The following is a 19,278-nucleotide window of genomic DNA, read 5'->3' as shown; positions in this document are numbered from 1 at the left end:
GCTGGGTGGGTGTGGCTCAGTGGTCATGTGACTGGGTCGGCGTGGCCAACTCAACATCACTCATATCAATGGGTGCTTCACCTTAGCAGTTACAGTGTAATAAGGATTAATGGGAGAGGCAGTTTCTGTAAGCAGGGCAATAAAGATTAGGCTAGAAACAACACCAGAATGTTTCCTTTCTGCCTTCCTTACAGGAATTAGCCCTGTAAAGTGGAAAAAAACAAAAGGAGATTTTTTCCAACGACCGGTTCTCCCAACTGCTTAAAAAGTTAACAACTGGTTCTCCCGAATAGGTGCGAATTGGCTGAATCCCATCACTGATGTAGATGACCTATAGGCTATTCAGAGTAAATCATAGAAGCAGTTTAGACTTGCATATTTAGCTGGGCAATTTATTACTGAGATGAAGATGGATTTAAGTGAAACTAGTTTGGCTATTGAAAAAAGGTTAGAATTGGTTAGATTGCTCAGAAAGTAAGAATGCTGTTCCTAACAGTCCCAGGCTATGTAGCCAATGATGAATTAATCCAAAATATTTGGTAGGTATCAAACTGTTAATTCCTGGATTAGAGAAACACTCTTTAGAATTTGATTCATCTTTCTAATTCTGATTCATGGGCTAAAAAGTGGGGAACTAAACTCTTCCTTTGGAAAGCTGACATCAAATAAAGAACTTAATTCAATGAGCAACTGACAGGAAGAAGACAGCAGAATTTGCACTTGTTGTAAGAGGGCCGGCAAGAAAACATATTTTAAGGTAGAGCAGAGGTAGATTAGATTTAGTATGGGTTGTGAAGGTACTTATCATCTGTATTTTCTGTGCAACAAGAACCTAGAAGTGGATGTTACACCAAGCAGATAATTCTCATATATACTATAAACATATACAGATACCCCAAGGCACATAAGTTTTATCAGTACTCACTTTTGGTCTCAACCACTGTACTTTTCTCAGTTTCTCTTGTGAAAACAAATTAAGTCCAATGGAATAACTATTTGCTGGGAATGTGTCATCTTCAAAAAGTAGGCCCTGATGCAGGCAGTAGTTTTGCAGTTTAACAAAGTCCTGGTTGTTAAATTTCAAAGGGAAAGCTGGGCTTCCTTCAGTTGCTTGATTTTGCTTGAAAAGCAGGTTCTTGTCTATTTCCTTTAATGAGAAAAGGGGAATGGAGAAGAATTTCATTAGTTGACAAATCTAAGAACTGGAATTCACTGAAGAGAAAAAAAGATCACTCCTATATCATCAAATCAAGAGGACCTAGGTTTGTCTGAAATGTGCAGTAATCTTATGCAGAAAAATGTAAAAAAATAACATTCAAATCAGGAAAAATCAATAGTGGGCACTTTTTCTAGAATTTAGTTTCCTTATGATTGATTAGGAATTTAATTCAAGGATTGGTGACATTGGGGGACCTCAGAGTTGCATTTCACAATTTTGGAGGATGGTGTCAAGTCTTTCACACAGTCACAGAAGCAAAATTGTGCAGATTCCATAAGGCGAGTTAATACTCACATCAGGATTAAGATACACACTTTTTGGAAATAATAAGGATCTCCATCTCTAATTTATTAGCGAATTAATTCAAGCAGAGTCTGTTGGAACACTTTTAATCTAGAACATAGAAGAATAGAATTGGAAGGGACCATGAGGTATTCTAGTCCAATCCTCTGCTCAAGCAGGAGACCCTATATTTTTCAAGAGAAATGGCTGTTCAGTGATGGAGCACCCACAACTTCTGAAGGTAAGCTGTTCCATTGGTCTCTTCCTGTCTTTTTTTCAGCAGGCATGAACTGCCATTTATGAGATAAGCTATGATTAAATCTTATTGTTATCTCTGATTGTTTCTGTCCATGATTGAATGATGTGCATGCCAAATTGAATCTGTTACAAGCAGGATTTCATGCATATGAATATAAAATCTGGATTTTCAATCCACCTGCTTCTGCCAACAAATGCTTTGCCCAATAAAAGTAAAACCACTGGGATAATTAACTGGGTACAATCTGATTGGATGAAAATGAATTCTGAACTAACTAAAATAATGAGTATATATAAGATTGCTTTATGTAGCTGAGCATTCACATCAACTTCAAAGCTTCCCCGATAACTTCTTTAAGCCCTTCTTTAAGCCCTCATCCATGAACTAGGTGGTTGCACACCAGTGGTGGGTTTCAAATTTTTTTAGAACCTCTTCAGTAGATGTGGCCTGCTTTGTGGGAGTGGCTTGCCAGCCATGTGACTGGGTGGGAGTGGCTTGCCAGTCATGTGACTGAGTGGGTGTGGCCAACTTGTAAAATGTGGTGAAACTCACTTAACAATGCTCTTGCTTAGCAACCAAAATGTTGGCTCAGAAACTCTGGCATTTGAAGCATGCAAGCCTTAAAGCTATCAAGTTACAAGGCCCTTGCATCCCTAACCCTTTAGAAAAAACCCAGGTGTGTTCAAACTTGACAGCTTTAAGACTTGTGGACTTCAACTCCCAGAATTCCTCCTCTCGCTCTTCATCTTGATGTTGTGCAGACGGGCGAGGGGAAGGGAGCTGGAACTGGTTCTAAATGGCACTGTAGATTTGTGAAATGTCTTCTATAGAAGATGTTAGAACTGGCAGGAACCCACCCCTATTGCACACCTTAAAGAACACATTTAGATCTGGCTTCTTTGCAGGCTGATTTTGCATCTTGCACTAGCTCTCTGCCACAAAGGTACATTTCCCGCGAATTGATTAATTAGTTTCTACATTGACTTAAATAAGGAAAGCAGTTCCTTCTTAAAGATGAAATTGGATGACATTCCAAACTAAGCTTCCACTGACACCAAGAATTAATATTCTTTTCCTGGTTCTATTTCTCCTACAACAGATATAAATCTTATGTAATGTAGCATAACACGACAAGAGAATGGTTTCCCCTTAACAAATACTCATTTGCAACAGAGCTCAAGTCCCTGCATGCAAAGATCTATTTCTCCTAATGCAGTTCCAGCAAAACTGATGACTAATTCCACAGCCCAAATTAAAACTAACAGAGCTTGAAGACGGGGGCTGACACATGCCCAATCTTTCTTTTCACTCCCTCTTGGTGAAGAACAGAAAGAACTTTTAGCATGTGAGCATGTATGCTTAATTACATTGTTTAACACACTGGGAATAATTTAGTAAGTGAAGTGAAAAAAAGAAGGCATGTTGCTCTCCTCTGCGCTGCAGAAGAACTTTATTGACTTCATAAGAAAGGGTGTTTGGAGACATATGAACAAATGTCAGAGGTAGAATTTCCTGCCATTTAAAATTTCCTGTTAGAGAAAAAAAGACTGAACACTAGCCAAAGATAGATAGTATTTAGACTTGCGATTGTAGGAAGCTGCTTTTTGTTAGTTTAGCTGGATTAGTAACTACTAATTAACTAGTTAATTATTGATTAAAACAGTAATTAGTTCATTAATTAAATATTAATTAAATATTAATTAAAATATTAATGAGTAATTACTAAGCATAGCACACAAAATTTTCTGCTACAACATCCTACTTGTTAATGACTACTTCAACCGCAATAATACACGGGCAAACAATAGATACAAACTCAAGGTAAACTGCTCCAAACTCGATTGCAGAAAATATGACTTCAGCAATAGAGTGGTCAATGCCTAGAATGTTCCACCCGACTCTATTGTTACATCCTCAAACCCCCACAGCTTCAACCTCAAACTGTCTACCATGGACCTCACCCCATTCCTAAGAGGTCTGTAAGGGGGCATGCATAAGAGCACCAGCGTGCCTACCATCCCTGTCCTATTGTCCCCATTTATTTGTATCCATTTCCTGTGCTCATGTCCATGTTTATACTTATATCTGTTATCTCATACATGTTGGACAAACTAAATAAATAAATAAATAAAAATTACTGTCCACTCTAAGAACATAAGAAGAGTCACAGTGGCTCAGATTATATAAATCTATCAAGTTAAGCCTGCAGTTCCCACACCAACCAAAAAGCTTGGATACATATTTTTTTAATTTTTATTTATACATTTTTCTTTAACATATGTAAGTATTTAGTAGTGTATTGTGCCTAGAATGGGTCATTTTACATATACATAGTAAAAGTAGTAATAATATTCTTTATTTGTACATAATAGTATTTTTCCAACTTCTAATTTTATGTAAGCCGCCCTGAGTCCCCGCGGGGAAAAGGGCGGCCTATAAATATTAATAAAATATCTAAATATCTAAAATATCTATTTTCTATCTTTATTTATCATTGATAAAATAAATCCCATGTTAAAAAATATTCTTTGCCAGATACTTTTTTAAAAACTCTATCTTGCATTGATGACTTTAGAATGATTATTAGAAGTCACTTAAGACTGCCAATACTTAATTGCACCCTGGAGATTTTTCTAATATTCCCCTCAGATTTCACCAATGAGTTTAGAAAATAAATGGCTCTTGGTTGCCTGAAAAGATCTGATGCGTACTAAATTAGCAAAATGGTTTCAACAAATTAGAAGCAGTGCTAATTATGGTATTGGCAGGTTAACATACATGATTCACATCATAATACTGAAATGAAGAACTAAAGCAAAGAGAAGAGGTATCTTTGTTCAATTCCTCTATAATAGCAGTTTCTAAACCTGGGTGGATCTTTGAGGATACGTTGATTTGCTGGCGATCTGAATGAAGTGGCTTTATTGAAAAGATGGACATCAGATTTTCTTTGTTGAAGGTGTAACAAAATTGTGAGTCATGTGAACATCTGGTATCTTTTGGGAGTGATATTTTCATGTTTATAAGCAGCTCTTTGTCTCACTGTCCCATGAGTCCATCTCTGAGATTTGCCCACCTCATCTGTTTCCTTGGTTCATTTTTTAAAAATCATCAGGTAAGAATGCAAAAAATAAAATAAAATAGAATAATAGGAGAAAATATCCAATGAGATAACCTGGCAAGTTTCTTGATAGGGGAAAGTGTGAGTATGTAGCATTGCATTCCAATTATGCTTGTATACATCTACACATATCATCTCTAAATGCCATAATTACTCCTACCTCATCTCTTTGCTCACATATAGTTGTTTCCTGCTGGAGTGCCATCTGTTCTATAGTGAGGATTTTTAGATAGTAGTATCTCAGCAAATGACTGAAAATTTGCTTCAGTAATTAAGTTATACAAGTTAATCTCTCTCTCTCTTTTAATTACCTGCACAACATTGTTTTGAAGACTCCCACACACCCACATACATACTTCCATTTTCTATGTAGATGCTATTTTTTTGTATTATATGAACAAAACAAATTAAATATAAAAGATGCCTGGTTGTATATGTTCATTTGGAGATTACCAACCACAACTGCATGGAACATGATGATGAAGCATGCTATTTGGAGTTTGAGTGGGGTTACCATCTTGAGTACCTTAAGCCGAGGCAGAGGCTCATTACAATTATTTTTCTGATAAAGTATCAGTGGTGGATTGCAGGTGGTACACCCTGGTACAGGCGTACCGGTGCCTGCCGGGAGTACCCGGTACCATTCCGGTATTGTGCTCTGGAGGGCCCACCTGCCCTCCCAAGCTCCTTACCTGTATTTGAGCTCTTTGGCGCTTCTGCGCGCACACACGGAGCATACAGCGCCTGTATGACGCTCCGCTGAGCAGCTGGAGTGTCACAAAGGTAAGGATGCATGAACACACTGTGCAAGTGTGCACACGTGCTGCGGGCATACATGTAGGAGACACTGGGCCCCATTGCACCGTACCATTTGCAATGGGATCCAGAACCCAACACTGTAAAGTATGCCTGCTTTTGAATCTAAACTTGGGAAGAAAACTGATTCTGCACATGTCATTTATTCACAGTCTTCCCCATTGTGCAAGCATTGTTACATTTCTATTTACACAGAAATATTTTTACATATAAAAACTATATCCATACCCATAAATGAGTATATGTCTATTTCAAGCGCCCCTAGTTTCTTTCTCTCTTCTTTGATGATGATACATTTTAATTTCTTTAGTGATGCAAAAGATTGCATGCTGTATAGGATTTGCCTGCAGCTGGCTATTTATTTTCCACTACAGAATAAACTAGGATTGTCCATGTGTCATCGTGATTTATCCACTGTGGTGAGGAAAATTTAATTAACTTAACCAATCCAGAAACAATTTATAAAATAAAAAGAACAAGGAGGAAGGGCAGTTGAATCCTAAGAACATTCAGATTGATGACTGAAGCTCAAGCCACCCCACCAAGGGAATCACATCCACAGACCTGGACTAGTTTTGCATTTTCCTGGCCAGGTATAAAAAATGCTTGGAAGGACCACCACAATTTTACTTACCATCACAGGTCTAAAATGATTTTTCATCTAAGGTTCTGCTTTGTACCCTTTTTAGGAAAATTAGGTATGAAGTCTGGAACTTGTTGAGGGATTAAGACAAAAAATAAAATATGATACATCAGACCATTCAGCAGGAAGCAGTACAGTATGGAGCTTTGCTTTGTACTCTTGGCCTCCTCCCTGGGGATGCTAGAGACTTCTGCCAATTGTTGAACTGCACCAGGGCCTTGATTTCATCTGGGTCCTTCTCTGCAGCCACACAAAGAGAAGCCTTTCTAATCACTGCATTCTGTAACCCGGAAAAGTGAGCACCTAGTGATTTGTGCCAGTATTACTGCTATAAAAGACTCATATCCCATCATTTTGGCCCAGAGGTTTTCTTTTGTGTTATTATAGAAAACAACTTGCTTTCTTTGAGCATTCTTTTTATTAAAAGAAAAAGAAAAAGAAGGCTTGCGTGGTTTCAGACTGAATTTATTCAATTGCTATCCTGAGAATACTTATTACTGTTTCTGCTGCTTCTATAATGAATATGTAGCTAAGCCACAAACGCCTTCTCTTTCTTTAAGGGTGCCATTGTTATTATCATCATCATTTTCATTTTGAAAGTATTTGCTGCTACAGTTTTTGCTACAAAGAATACTAAGAGCTTATGTTACTATTACTAAGCTTGTTTAGATGTTATGTATGGGGTTATGTACACGGGATTGTGAAAAGAAAGGCAGTCATGAAACAGGATTGATCCTTACTTAAAACTGGACTTTCTGATTTTTCTTTGAAGATGTTTCACTTCACATCAGCTCTTCAGCTCTGAGCTGAAGATCCTTCTTGGATGTGAAGAGAAAAACCAGAAAGTCTAGTTGCCTCTTGAAAAAGCGCCTTTGGGACAACCATGACCTGGATGAGTGAGAATCTCCATAGATGCTTACTTAAAACACGTCTTTTCCCTAGTTCTGTGGAATTTTCCACAAAATTTCCTATGCAAAGTTTCCTATTGAAGATAGATTCATTTATTTACTGGGGAAATAGTGTGAACATTACAGGGATTGCTGTTTGCTTTCTCTTATCTATATTCAACCTTGGCTTGAAACCCCCCATGATGGAACACCCAAGATTCCAGAAGGCTCCAGGGTATTCCACTGTTTAATAATTCTTGCTATCAGAATTCTTTTTTTGTTTGAGTTTGTCTCTCTCTGTAAAAATTTCTACCCATGGGTTCTTGTTGTTCCCTCAGGGAATAAACCTACATCCTTTCCCCTGTATTAGTCCTTCAAGACTGCTATAAAATCTCCTTTAGCCTTTTCTACGTTAAGTTAAATGTGCCCAATTCCTTTAATATTCTTCATCAGATTCAGCCTGCAAGCCCCTCACCATTTTTGTCACTCTTCTCTGCCCTCTTTCAATTCCTCAGCATCCTTTTTGAACAGTGGTAAGCGAAAATGGATACAGTGTGGTCTGCCCAGTGTGATGCAGAATAAAATTATCACTTCCTGTGAACTTGACATTATTTCTCTCCTTGATGCAGCTCAGGCACCACTTACCTTATCCCCATGCATCTGGCTTTTCCTACCTCTGTATTTTTCACCACTGATTGCATTTTATTAGGGAGGGCCTTATATTCAAGTCTATCAAGATCCTTTCGATCTACATTTCTTTTTTATGCACATCAGTGCGGCTTCTGACAATTTGGACCATTTTTTCCTTTTGTAACAAGATAGATGGTAAATGATACTGTCATTATTTTCTCCAACAAATGAACCAACCAACCACTTCCTTGTCTTTCTTCTTGTTCCATGACTATGAAAAAACATGTTTTGCTATTTTTGATTTTGATTACAAGCTGAACTTCTGTTTTTCTAACCCCATTGTTATAATTTAAAGCTGTTCCCTAATATTCTGTTTTTCATATGTGCTTCTCTTTCCTTTTTAAAGTTTGTTTGTATTGTTTTTCAGTTTATCAGAGAGCTATTTATCCAGCCTTAATTATTTTATGAGGTGTTTCCTTTTGTTTTTTTTCTTGCTACTGCTTTTAGAGCTTAATTTTTCAGAAATTTACAACCCTTCTGAAGATTTTTTCCTTTCACAATTTTTTAAAGCTCATTCCTAGTTTCCCCCTTAGATTATTCAAATAAATTTTCTTGAAATCTAGAATGGAAATCTGTTTTCTGTTCTTTCTTCCCATAGAATGCTGCGTTCTAGAATCACATAATCACTCTCACAATGTTTCTACAATTTCTACTTTCTCCATGCTTTATTTTTTTATTAATAAATATTAACACCATTATATCTGATCTCCTAGGTCCCTATTACATTTTTTGGACCTTGACATTTCCTGCAAGGCACATCAAGAACCTGTTGGCTTTCCACTTGCTGCAGATTTTGATTTCCAGCTGATGTGGGGGTAGTTGAAATTCCCCATTATCAAAATAATGTGTTTCCTGCATAGTTCAGTCATCTGATTGGTGAAAATATAATTTCATCTATATCTTCAGCACAGTTGGGTGCTTTTGGCATAAAGTCATAGACCAAACTTTCAAGATTTTCATTTTTCTTTCCTTTTAAATTTTGCCCTGACATTTTCAGCAAGGTTTTTACCATAGCTGTCATAAATTATATATGTTTAGTTATTATTTACATATAATGCATCTCTCTCTCTCTCTCTCTCTTTGTAATGCCAATTTGTCCTTTGGAACAAATTACCGTATTTTTCAGAGTATAAGACCACCTTTTTTCTCAAAAAAGAGGCTGAAAATCTGTGTGCATCTTATACATCGAATACAGCATTTTTTGCCTCCCGAAGCCCCGTCCCCTTCACCAAAATGGCTGTGCATACCCTTATGAGGCTTTCAAAGAGCTCCTGGGGAAATAAGCAAAAAACGTGCCATTTTTGTCCCCCCCTCCCCCCTGCAGCTCCCAGCAGCACTCTATAAGCATGCAATTTTTTTTATGAAAAACAGGCCCGTTTTTTGTTCCCCCCGTCCGGAGCATTCTGCAAGTCCCCCAAGGCTGTTCATACCTTTTTTTAAAAAAAATGGACCCGGTTTCACAAAAAATGGGCCATTTTTGGGAGGTTTGCAGAGTGCCCCCCCCCTTTTGGGAAAGCTCTTTAACTGATTGATGAGAATTACATTGATCAAGTGCTGTGCCAGCAGAAACAAATTTAGATGCTGTAGATTGTCAGTGATTTCCTTCTCCAGCACATGGATAAATACACCTGGAAACATCTACGTACCTACCCTCTCTCTCCCTCCCTATCTATCTACTGTATTTCTCTCCCTATCTCTCTCTCTATATATTTCTCTCTATATATATATCTCTCTACCTACCTACACACACACTCTGTCTCCCTACCTACCTCCTGTATTTCTCTCTCTTTCTCTTTCTGTCTCTCTCTATCCCTTTATCTACCTATATACCTACTCGCTCGCTCTCTCCCTACCTACCTACTGTATTTCTCCCTCTCTCCCTCTTTCTCTTTCTATCCCTCTACCTACCTACATACACACATTCTCTCTCCCCCTCCCTACTTACTGTATCTCTCTCTCTCTCTCTCTCTCTCTCTCTCTCTCTCTCTCTCTCTCTCTCTCTCTCTCTCTCTCTCCCTTTACCTACCTACCTACCTACCTACCTATCTACCTACGTACCTACTCTCCCTACCTACCCACTGTATTTCTCTCTCTTTCTCTCCCTATCTATCCCTCTATCTACCTACCTACTTTTTGAAAAAATTGCCTCTTCAAAACCTTGGTGCGTCTTATACGCCGGTGCATCTTATACTCTGAAAAATACGGTATATTTACACCATATTTCAGTCATGAATTCCATCAGGTTTCAGAAATACTAACAATGTGATATCTGCCCCCTTCCCTTTACCAAAAAGTTTTAAGTTTTCCTTATTTATTTCCATACTCCTCCATTTGTACACTTCCTTGACTAGACTTCACTGTTCCTTGAGTCCAATGCCTCTGCGGCTCATGGTATTTAGCTTTGATTCTCTAATCTTTCTGATTCTAGATAAAGTTCCTTCTATTTAAGCAGCTGTGATGGTGTTGAAGAAGATTAGGTTACTAGATTACTAGTAAGGCCTTTGAAAGGGACGCAGTGGCTAAGACACTGAGCTTGTCGATCAGAAAGGTCCGCAGTTTGGCGGTTTGAATCCCTAGCTCTGCGTAACAGAGTGAGCTCCCTTTACTGTACCAGCTTCTATCACCCTAGCAGTTCGAAAGCATGTAAAAAATGCAAGTGGAAAAAATAGGACCCATATTTGATGGGAAGGTAACAGCGTTCCATGCGCCTTTGGCATTTAGTCATGCCGGCTACATGACCATGGAGACATCTTCGGACAGCGTGGGTCTTCGCCTTTGAAATGGAAATGACCACCACCTGCTAGAGTCATGAACGACTAGCACATATGTTCGAGGGAAACCTTTACCTTTACTTAAGGCATTTGAACAGTTTACATTCTGAGTTACAAACCGAGTTATAATTAAGAATATTAATGAATTAACATCTTCAACAATCAAAATCTTACTCAAAGATCTATGTTTTATAATATAGTGCCATGTGTGTATATTTAGCAAGACATTTCACTGAATCTTACCATCAGTCTCTCTGGCTCTAACTTGACACAAGATAACTTTACTAAATGAGAATTTTCACTGCACTCTAAAATAAAGCCAAATTCAATTGCTGATAGCCCAATATCAATTTGAGAACGCAGTCACCTTTTATATTCACTGCTATTTAAATCTGGCCATTTCATTTTTTCCCCATCTTTCTGCTAGCTCAACAAACATTTTGCTTTGTTTTCCCCAAGATTTGTGCTAAGCAGATGACATAATTGGCATTCTTGTCCTGGGAAGTTCTGTCAGCATAACTCCCACACTTCCTCCAAGAAAAATCTGTACAAAATGATGGCTTTATTTTGATTTTGATTGTATCTGACACTTCTATTTCAGTGAAGATCAGTGATGTATACTTAGTTTTCAGCATTCAAATATCCATCAATGTAATAGTTTGCATTGGACTGAGTATCCAGAAATCAGATTTAAAAACTATCCATCAAGAAATCAGTAAATGGTCAGTTTACTTTCCCTTGATCAGGTTTTGTTAACAGAAATTACTCTTCTTTTTTACATTATAAATGTATGTATAGCATCAGTAGGTAGGGCTTTATGTTCAAGTCTAGCAATATCCTTTCAATCTACATTTCTTTTTTACCCACATCAGAGTTGCGCAGTGGTGGGATTCAATTTTTTAATACCAGTTTTGTGGGTGTGCTTGATGGGTGTGGCATGGTGGGCGTGGCTGGGGAAGGATACTGTAAAATCTCCATTCCCTCCCCACTTTCAGGGGAAGGTTACTGCAAAATCCCCATTCCCTCCTGATCAGCTGGGACTCGGAAGGCAGAGAATAGATGGGGTCTGGGCTAGTCAGAGGTTGTTCTCTGAACTACTCAAAATGTCCACTACCAGTTCTCCATAATTGGTCAGAACCTGATGAATACCACCTCTGGTGTGACGTCTGACAAGTTGGACCACTTTTTCCTTTTGTGACAAGATAGATGATAAATGATAATTAAAGAGCTCAGCTTTCACCCTATTGACTTTCATTATTTCCCTCCAACTAATGAACCAATCACTTTGTTGACTTTGGTTGGTTTGTAGATTTGGTTGGTTTGTAGACTTAACAGAAATTACTCTTCATTTTTACATTATAAAGGTATGTATAGCACCATACATTAAAGCAATTCAACTTTTTTCAACTTCCTACACAGACTTAAAAAAGCTGCTGCTACGGCTGCTGCTTTAAGAGGTTCATTCATTATAGATGATGAAGTTCTTTATTCATAAAGCAGCAGCAGCAGAAGCTTTTTTTCAGGTTTGCTTTCACAAAGTCTAAATCACTTCTTCTGAATCATTTTTGAAGTATGCATAGCCTATTTATACACACATACACTCATTTTATGCATGCATTTCTGCCCCTTCCACAATTTTACAATGGTTTCTTTTGATCAGCCTTCAGCTGACTTTTTAGTTTATTGTTCCTTTATTCTAAGTTGGCATCTGATAAAGAAGGATGTCATTTAATAATTTCTAAGAAGTATGTCTCAAGATGCCACCGAGAATATTTCCCAAGCTTTTTCAAGTGTTTTGTTGTTGAACTTGCTGTCTTCCTGATTTACTGCATTGTTTTTATTGAAGTTTCATCAGTTTAATATTTCTCTAAACTGCTTTAAGCTGTTAAGTATCTGAAAAGCATCATAAATATTTAAAATAAAATAAATTCTGCTTTTGCTTTGGTTGTTGTTTTTTTACTGTCACAAAGCATCAGCTGAAGACAGGGACAAGATCAGCCATCGCATTTGCAGCAAGTGCATAGAATGGATGCTTTAGATGCTAGGAAGCAAAGATATTTTCTTTGAAACAGAAGCAGCTTCTGGGGGAAAAAGATAGCAATCATTGTCCCCTTTTGTACAAAGAAGTGGTGATCTGGAGAAGCTAAAAGAAGAATGGTATGAGAACGGATTTGGTTTTAGCTGAAATTTTGTAATGACATAATTTCAGCCAGATAAACATGACCAAAAGAAGAATGTAGTATATATATGGAACAGTGGTAGGATTCAATTCACTACTGGTTCTGTGGGCGTAGCTTGGTGGGCATGGTGTGGCTTGGTGGGTGTGGCAAGGGAAGGCTACTGCAAAATCCCCATTCCCTCCCCACCCCACTAGCCTGCTTTCCAGCTCTGCTCTCCTGTTCAGGACAACAAAAGAAGATCAGCTGGGAGGCAGTGTGGGCAGCTGCCAGCGTATTTGCCAGTTCTCCAAACTACTCAAAATTTCTGTCACCGGTTCTCCAGAACCTGCCAGAACTGGCTGAATACCATCTCTGGTATGGAAGTTTTCAAAGTTCTTAGGTGATAGAATTTATTCTGGGGATTGATTGAGTGAAACTTTTATTTAGAGTTATAGATGACTACTTCTACTGGGAAAAGATATCACCAAGACACTTGTTTTAACTGTAAAATGTTCCAGGGTCTGGCCTCAGTATCCATAGCTAAAAAGAACTTTATTGGATTATTTCAACCTTCTAATGTGGTGCTACCTAGAGGTGTTCACTCATCTCCCAGCATTTCTACCCAATGGCCATTTGGATTAGAAATGCAAGGAGGCTGAAACCAAGGAACTGCAGGACACCAGGCTAGGCAAACTGAGTGCTTTCCCATTCATAACCTCATACAGGTATATACCATTCAGGTTGAGTAACCTGAATCCACCTATCAGCAAAGATTTGCCTATACAGGCTCTGTAAAGATCATCAGGAGACCAATGGATGATCAAACTAGACCTATTGACATAACACTCTTTGTAGAAATCCAATATATTTTTACATCTCCGGAAAAAGGAAGAATTAATACAGATGTTTTTTTTACCATAGATACCATAGACCCATTTGACAGTCCGATGAAAACTTTAGACCCTTATTTGAATATACATTGAAATACATAAAATAAAATATCTGGATATAGGTTGTATTAATAGAATATCTGTAGCTCAGACTTGAACTTTGGTGCCCTTTCAGCTTGGTTGAATATTGATTGCTGGATACTGCTATATGACCCATCAGTAGACCCACAGAGATAAACCACATTTACACACATTCAAAAGAGACAATAAAAAGAGAAAATAAAAAAACCTAGCAAGGAAACAAAAGAGTAGAACACATCCATTCCATCAGCCAATATTCAAATAAGCAATGATCAGTACCAGACAAACAATCAGGCAGAAAGCAATATTCTAATCAAAGAATCACCAAGGAGGAATCCCCTTCCTCCAAAAAAACCTGAGAGTGCAGGCTACTGTTACATAAATAGGAAGGAAACTGCATGCTCACTTGAACTGATGCTATTCCCTATTTGGGTAATGAAACATCTGCAAGCAAGCAAGTAAGCTGAGGGAGCATATAGAACTCTATAGATTGCATTACGAAGGAAAACAATTGTGGTTAAATGAAGTTATCAAAATATTTTGAATCAATAGGGGGAAAAATCAGATTTAAATAAAGAGTTTGACACCTCTTGGACAAATCTCTAATAACCGTAATTATAGCTGGACTAGTCATGTTGTATAAATTAATTGTCTAATCAAAATTATTTGGGATAGGTTCATTAAACCTGGGCAAAAAAAATCTACACATTTGGTTTGTGGCATAATTTGTGTTCACTACAATTTTATTTCTAATTTGCAATTTAGCCTCTATTTGTTAAAGTGATGCTGTTTTCTGTAATTATCTATTATTTAGAAAAAGCTGTAAATAAGCCACTCCTGCTACAATTACTGCTTGTTAATGCCTTGGGAGATCAACATTAAGCTAAAGATATTGTATGCAAATCCCAGTCATACATACTATTTTGGCACTTCATGGTCTTTAATCCTATTAAGGGGGATTTTCTTATTTGTATTCATTAGAAGATGACTATTACACTTTGTATATAAAACAGGCTCTACTCAAAAACTTTGCCATGTAATTTAACTGGAAAATGTGCAGCCACTGCCACATAGCTTTCTTTCACTTGAAGTTTTGTGACAGGTTGTTTTTTTTAAATCATGCTCAATTGGATTGATCCAGACTCAGGAGAGTCATAAGCCCACCAGACCCTGGACAGGTAGGTTCTTTATACCTCCCTATAAGGATTGGATAGATATTTAAATTTGTGAAAACAAACATAAAAGTGATATGAAAATGCTTTCTATATTCTATTCTATTCTATTCTATTCTATTCTATTCTATTCTATTCTAATGCTATCTCTATACTGTTACCATGATCTTTACTACCATCTTCAATTACTATTATGACAATGCTTATACTCTAAATCATTGCCAATAGATATATTGTATTCTCTACTAATACTATTCAATTGCCATTACTTATTACTCTATTACCTAATCACCTACTACTTGTATACTAGCAATGCATCAACATTTCAAATTTCAACATTTCAAATGTTGATGCATTAATTAGTACAGTGAGATCTTCGGAAAGAACATTTCTGTCTTAAGTCTGTTTTGTCTATCTATTTCATCCTCTTTTTCTGTTAATAGCCAACATGTCCAGCTGTTGCCCCTTTTTTGCATTGTGCTTTGTCTTCATGTGCTGCTATACTTCTTTTACCTCAAGTAGTAAGGGGAAGAAGGCAGCACTGGTGCCTGCAATTTTGCTAAGCTCCCTGCTCTTCCACAGGCCTCCTCTCTAATTCATTTTATTTAAAAACCTCAAAAAGTGTATTTCTGATTAATCTATCAGCCAAAGCTATGGTTTTCTTTAAATGTATTTTAGAGAACACACCATAGTAGTTTAGTTTGTACATAACACTAATCCATAAAGCAAGGCTTATAAACCATAACAGTTGGGTTTATAGACATCTCACTAAGTAAATCCGACAATTTTGGCTTTGCATAACAGCACCTGGGGGCCCATTCTTACATAAATTCAAGATTTTATTCAAAAAGGCATAATTTACATAATAATTATGCTTGTTTTCATTTCTATACCTAATTTTTTAGTAGGATTATGAACACAAACTAACTTGGGAAGAATTAATGTTTAGCCTGGAAAATATAGTCTAATAGCATAGTGGAGAATTTCAGCTGTTTTCCAGTAACCTTGATCAGATGGTACTAGGAAAAGAGGGCTGCTTTTCTGTATATAATGGTGAGTGCAGTCCAGCAATTCCACTCACAATTGATGAGATTTATCCCCATTTCCCAGGCACTTTGCTTAAAATTGGTGATTCTTCCCCGTAGGGAATCAGTAATATTCAAGTAGGCAGGCCTTAGTTCTCAAAAGGTTAAGGAAAATACCCTTAAAGGAAGAACTCCTCTAATTTTATTTAACCTCCCCCCTTTTTTTTTCATTTTTCAACGCCATTTAATCAGACTGATTAAAAATGTGCCCCTGCCTCCTCCAGCTAAATCTTGGAGTTACCAACAGAGAGTCAGTCTGGTGGTGTAGTGAAGGTATCAAGCTGCCATAGAAACCAAGAGATTGTAAGTCTTGGTCCCACCTTAGGCCCAAAGTCAGTTGAGTACATTGGCCGGTCATTTTCTCCGGCACAGAGAAGGAGGAAATTGCAAAGCACTTCTGAAAAACCTTGCCAGGAAAACTTCATGGATGTGTCAGTTGCCAGAAGGAAGGAAGAATGGAAGGAATGAAGGAAGGAAGGGAGGAAGGAAGAAAGAAAGAAAGAAAGAAAGAAAGAAAGAAAGAAAGAAAGAAAGAAAGAAAGAAAGAAATCCTCTAACTCAAGGCACAAACACGCACTCAAGTTTGAAAGCAGGGCTGCTGTGAGTGGTAGATGAGTTTTGTTTCCTCTTCTTCTAGTGAAGAAAATTGCTTTAAACTTTAAACTGTCTGCCGTGGACCTCACCCCATTCCTAAGAGGTTCCTAAGGGGGAATGCATAAGTCCACCAGCGTGCCTACCGTCCCTGTCCTACTGTCCCATTTATTTGTACCCATTTCCTGTATTCATGTCCACATTTATACTTATACCTGTTATCTCATATATGTTTGACAAACTAAATAAATAAATACAATAAAATGGCGAGCAATCAAGTATCTTTCTCCCCACCTCCCTCCCTCCCTCTCTCTCAACATTTTCTTATAAAAACCAATGAGGTCTATCTACAAACTCTGAGTTAATCCAAATGCAAATTCTTAGCTTTTAAATCACCACCACTCTTCTGCAAAGTAGGAACCTAGAAATAATAAACTTGCTTCTGGAAAGGCAAAAAATCAGGAGGGCTCTGGTTGCACCTTTCAGAAGTAACAAATTATTATTAGAAGGCATAACCTTTTGTGAGCTGCAGCTCACTTCATCGGATGCTTTATAATAAAAATGTTTTATTTGGAAAAAGGATTATCAGGACCTTCTGATTTTTTTTGCCCCTCATTACCTAACACTATCTTCCCTGGGGAGGGTAATATTTAGCACGTTTTCTGTAGCCTTAAGGCAGAACAAATCCTTTTGTCTTTAGAATAAAAAGGTTAGCCTCAATCACCAATACCCTACCCACAGGAAAATATTATCCTCAAACTCTAGAATCTATGAAGGTTACAGAAAAAGAAGTCTTAAAAAAGACTTTTCTGTTTGACTGAAACAGCAAATTTACTTGCTCAGATCTCTCAAATAATCACTAAAAGAAAGTTTCACCAGAACAACATTCATTTTTTTTATTTTGTGACCTCCCCCATCTGAGAATTGTTAATTCCCTCAATGAACTTGTTCTATACACTCAACAGTATAGCCAGCCCACATCTGCAATTTGTTTTTCTGATACCTTATCAGGGTGGCACAAGGAGCCACAGATTTGAAAAAGAGTGTTATCCCTCCCCCCACAATAATTGGCAAACAGATTTACAATGGTGACCAAAGCCCTTCTTTGAGATGTTTGCACATGGCAAATTCTTTTTAAAAAACCAAGGCATTATTTATTCTACTTGCTAAAGCACCATCTATAAAGCCTGTGGATTCTGCAGATATGCAAGTAATGCATTCTTCAAGAGCAGAAGGCTCACAAATTTTTCATGGCTGTAACTCATAAAATTAGTGCCATGCCTAAATGTGTGTCTGTAAATTTTCCCAGAAGTTACTTCTAATTAAAGAGAAAGCTGAGATGATGGGCATTAGGCAGAAATCTTAGCAATTCCTCTATCCCTCACACATGCATACCAAGATTATTCCCTTTGGGCATTTTCCAAAAAGAATTTGAATGAGGTATTTTTGAGAACGTACCATTTTGCTCTGAGCTTCTGTACAAGAGAATGATCCTTCTGGCTCCTCAGATGCACACTGTCTCCAAGGAATATCAATCACGACAGTGTGCCTGAGTAGATGATTCTAGCTTTTAAGTCTTCCAATGTTTGTGCAAAAGGCACTTTTCCAGTGTCAGAGTTTTCGGTTTCCTTTTTCTCTCTTGAGAAGCAGGAAAATAAAAGTTATGTTTTACCTATAAAAAAAATTACTCTGATAGGTGTAGTAACCAACCCCAGCAACATAATACTATAAATAAACAGAGTTCAACTTTGCAAAGTATGTTATCACCACCTTGAGTAAATACTGCTGGGTGAATATGAGCTCTGGATTAAAGGTCAAGACAAATAAAAAGCCCAAGTACAATGTAGTATTGTTCAATTTTAAACCTCTTCTTTCAGGGTGTTGTTCAATTCTTGTCCTGGATTTTCCACCAAGTTTAATTTGGTCTTTGTTTTTTTTTCTAAACTCTTGCAGGAAATGAAGAGAAATTCATGAAGGAAAATGAAAAGGCAATCTAAAAATGGTACATGAATTGACGCAACGCCTCTGATGAATACAGGCTATGATTTATTTAGGGCTAGGCAAGAAATAAATCACTTACTTTGAAGTTGCATTTTAATCAACATATGATTGGGTTTCTCAGACGTTCTAGTACCTTAGCTGTCAACTGTGTTTTGAAGAAGAAAAGCTGGAACATGTGATAATGTCCTACTCTGTCTATGTAAGGTTGCTAGGCTGCTATGAGGAACCCCCTCAAGGTACTAGTGAGGACCTGGTCCACTGTTTGATAATTCCCATATTATCCCATTCAACATAAGAGTTCCTATCTTGTTGCTTTGCATTTCTTTACTTTTCATTTCACACATTAGTTGTCGTAATTGTGTTGGCTAGCATTCTACCTTTCATTAACAAAAACATAATGAAGCATTATGGGATCACTTTCTGCTTTTTTAAAAATATAAAGGTGGTCAGTTGCTTTCTCCCAACTTTTTAAAGCATTAACGACCCTGCCATGTTTACAACTGTTTGCAAAGCCTGTCTCATTTTCTCATTGCTTGCTGAACTGACCGAGCATGTCAGACTTTGAAAAGCTTAAGCAAAACTGAAAGAGATTCCTATCTCTGTTTGGTCAA

The 19,278-nt window shown here is 37.5% G+C and overlaps 1 protein-coding gene across 3 annotated transcripts in view; it reads right to left on the bottom strand.

Annotated features, from left to right (window-relative positions):
- Window positions 1-18,324, bottom strand: part of CAPN13 (calpain 13) — a 92,927-nt gene extending 74,603 nt beyond the window's left edge. Inside the window, exons 1-2 of one of the 3 annotated variants that reach the window (XM_087717879.1) lie at window positions 18,125-18,324; window positions 926-1,147 (exon numbers count right to left, since the gene is read on the bottom strand). In XM_087717879.1, the coding sequence (XP_087574005.1) occupies window positions 926-1,147; window positions 18,125-18,127 (225 nt within the window). In that variant the 5' untranslated portion in view covers window positions 18,128-18,324. The remainder of the gene's footprint in view (window positions 1-925; window positions 1,148-18,124) is intronic. The other 2 variants (XM_087717877.1, XM_087717878.1) reach the window with 2 other exon arrangements.
- Between the last annotated feature and the right edge of the window lie 954 nt (window positions 18,325-19,278).

The sequence above is a fragment of the Thamnophis sirtalis genome, unplaced genomic scaffold, assembly GCF_051295495.1.
Source record: "Thamnophis sirtalis isolate CommonGarterSnake01/CBP01778 unplaced genomic scaffold, rThaSir2_p1.2 scaffold_6, whole genome shotgun sequence".
In the NCBI taxonomy this organism is placed as follows: Eukaryota; Metazoa; Chordata; class Lepidosauria; order Squamata; family Natricidae; genus Thamnophis; species Thamnophis sirtalis.
Note: the sequence above shows the minus strand (reverse complement) of the source record. Positions and strands in the feature narration are given on the sequence as shown.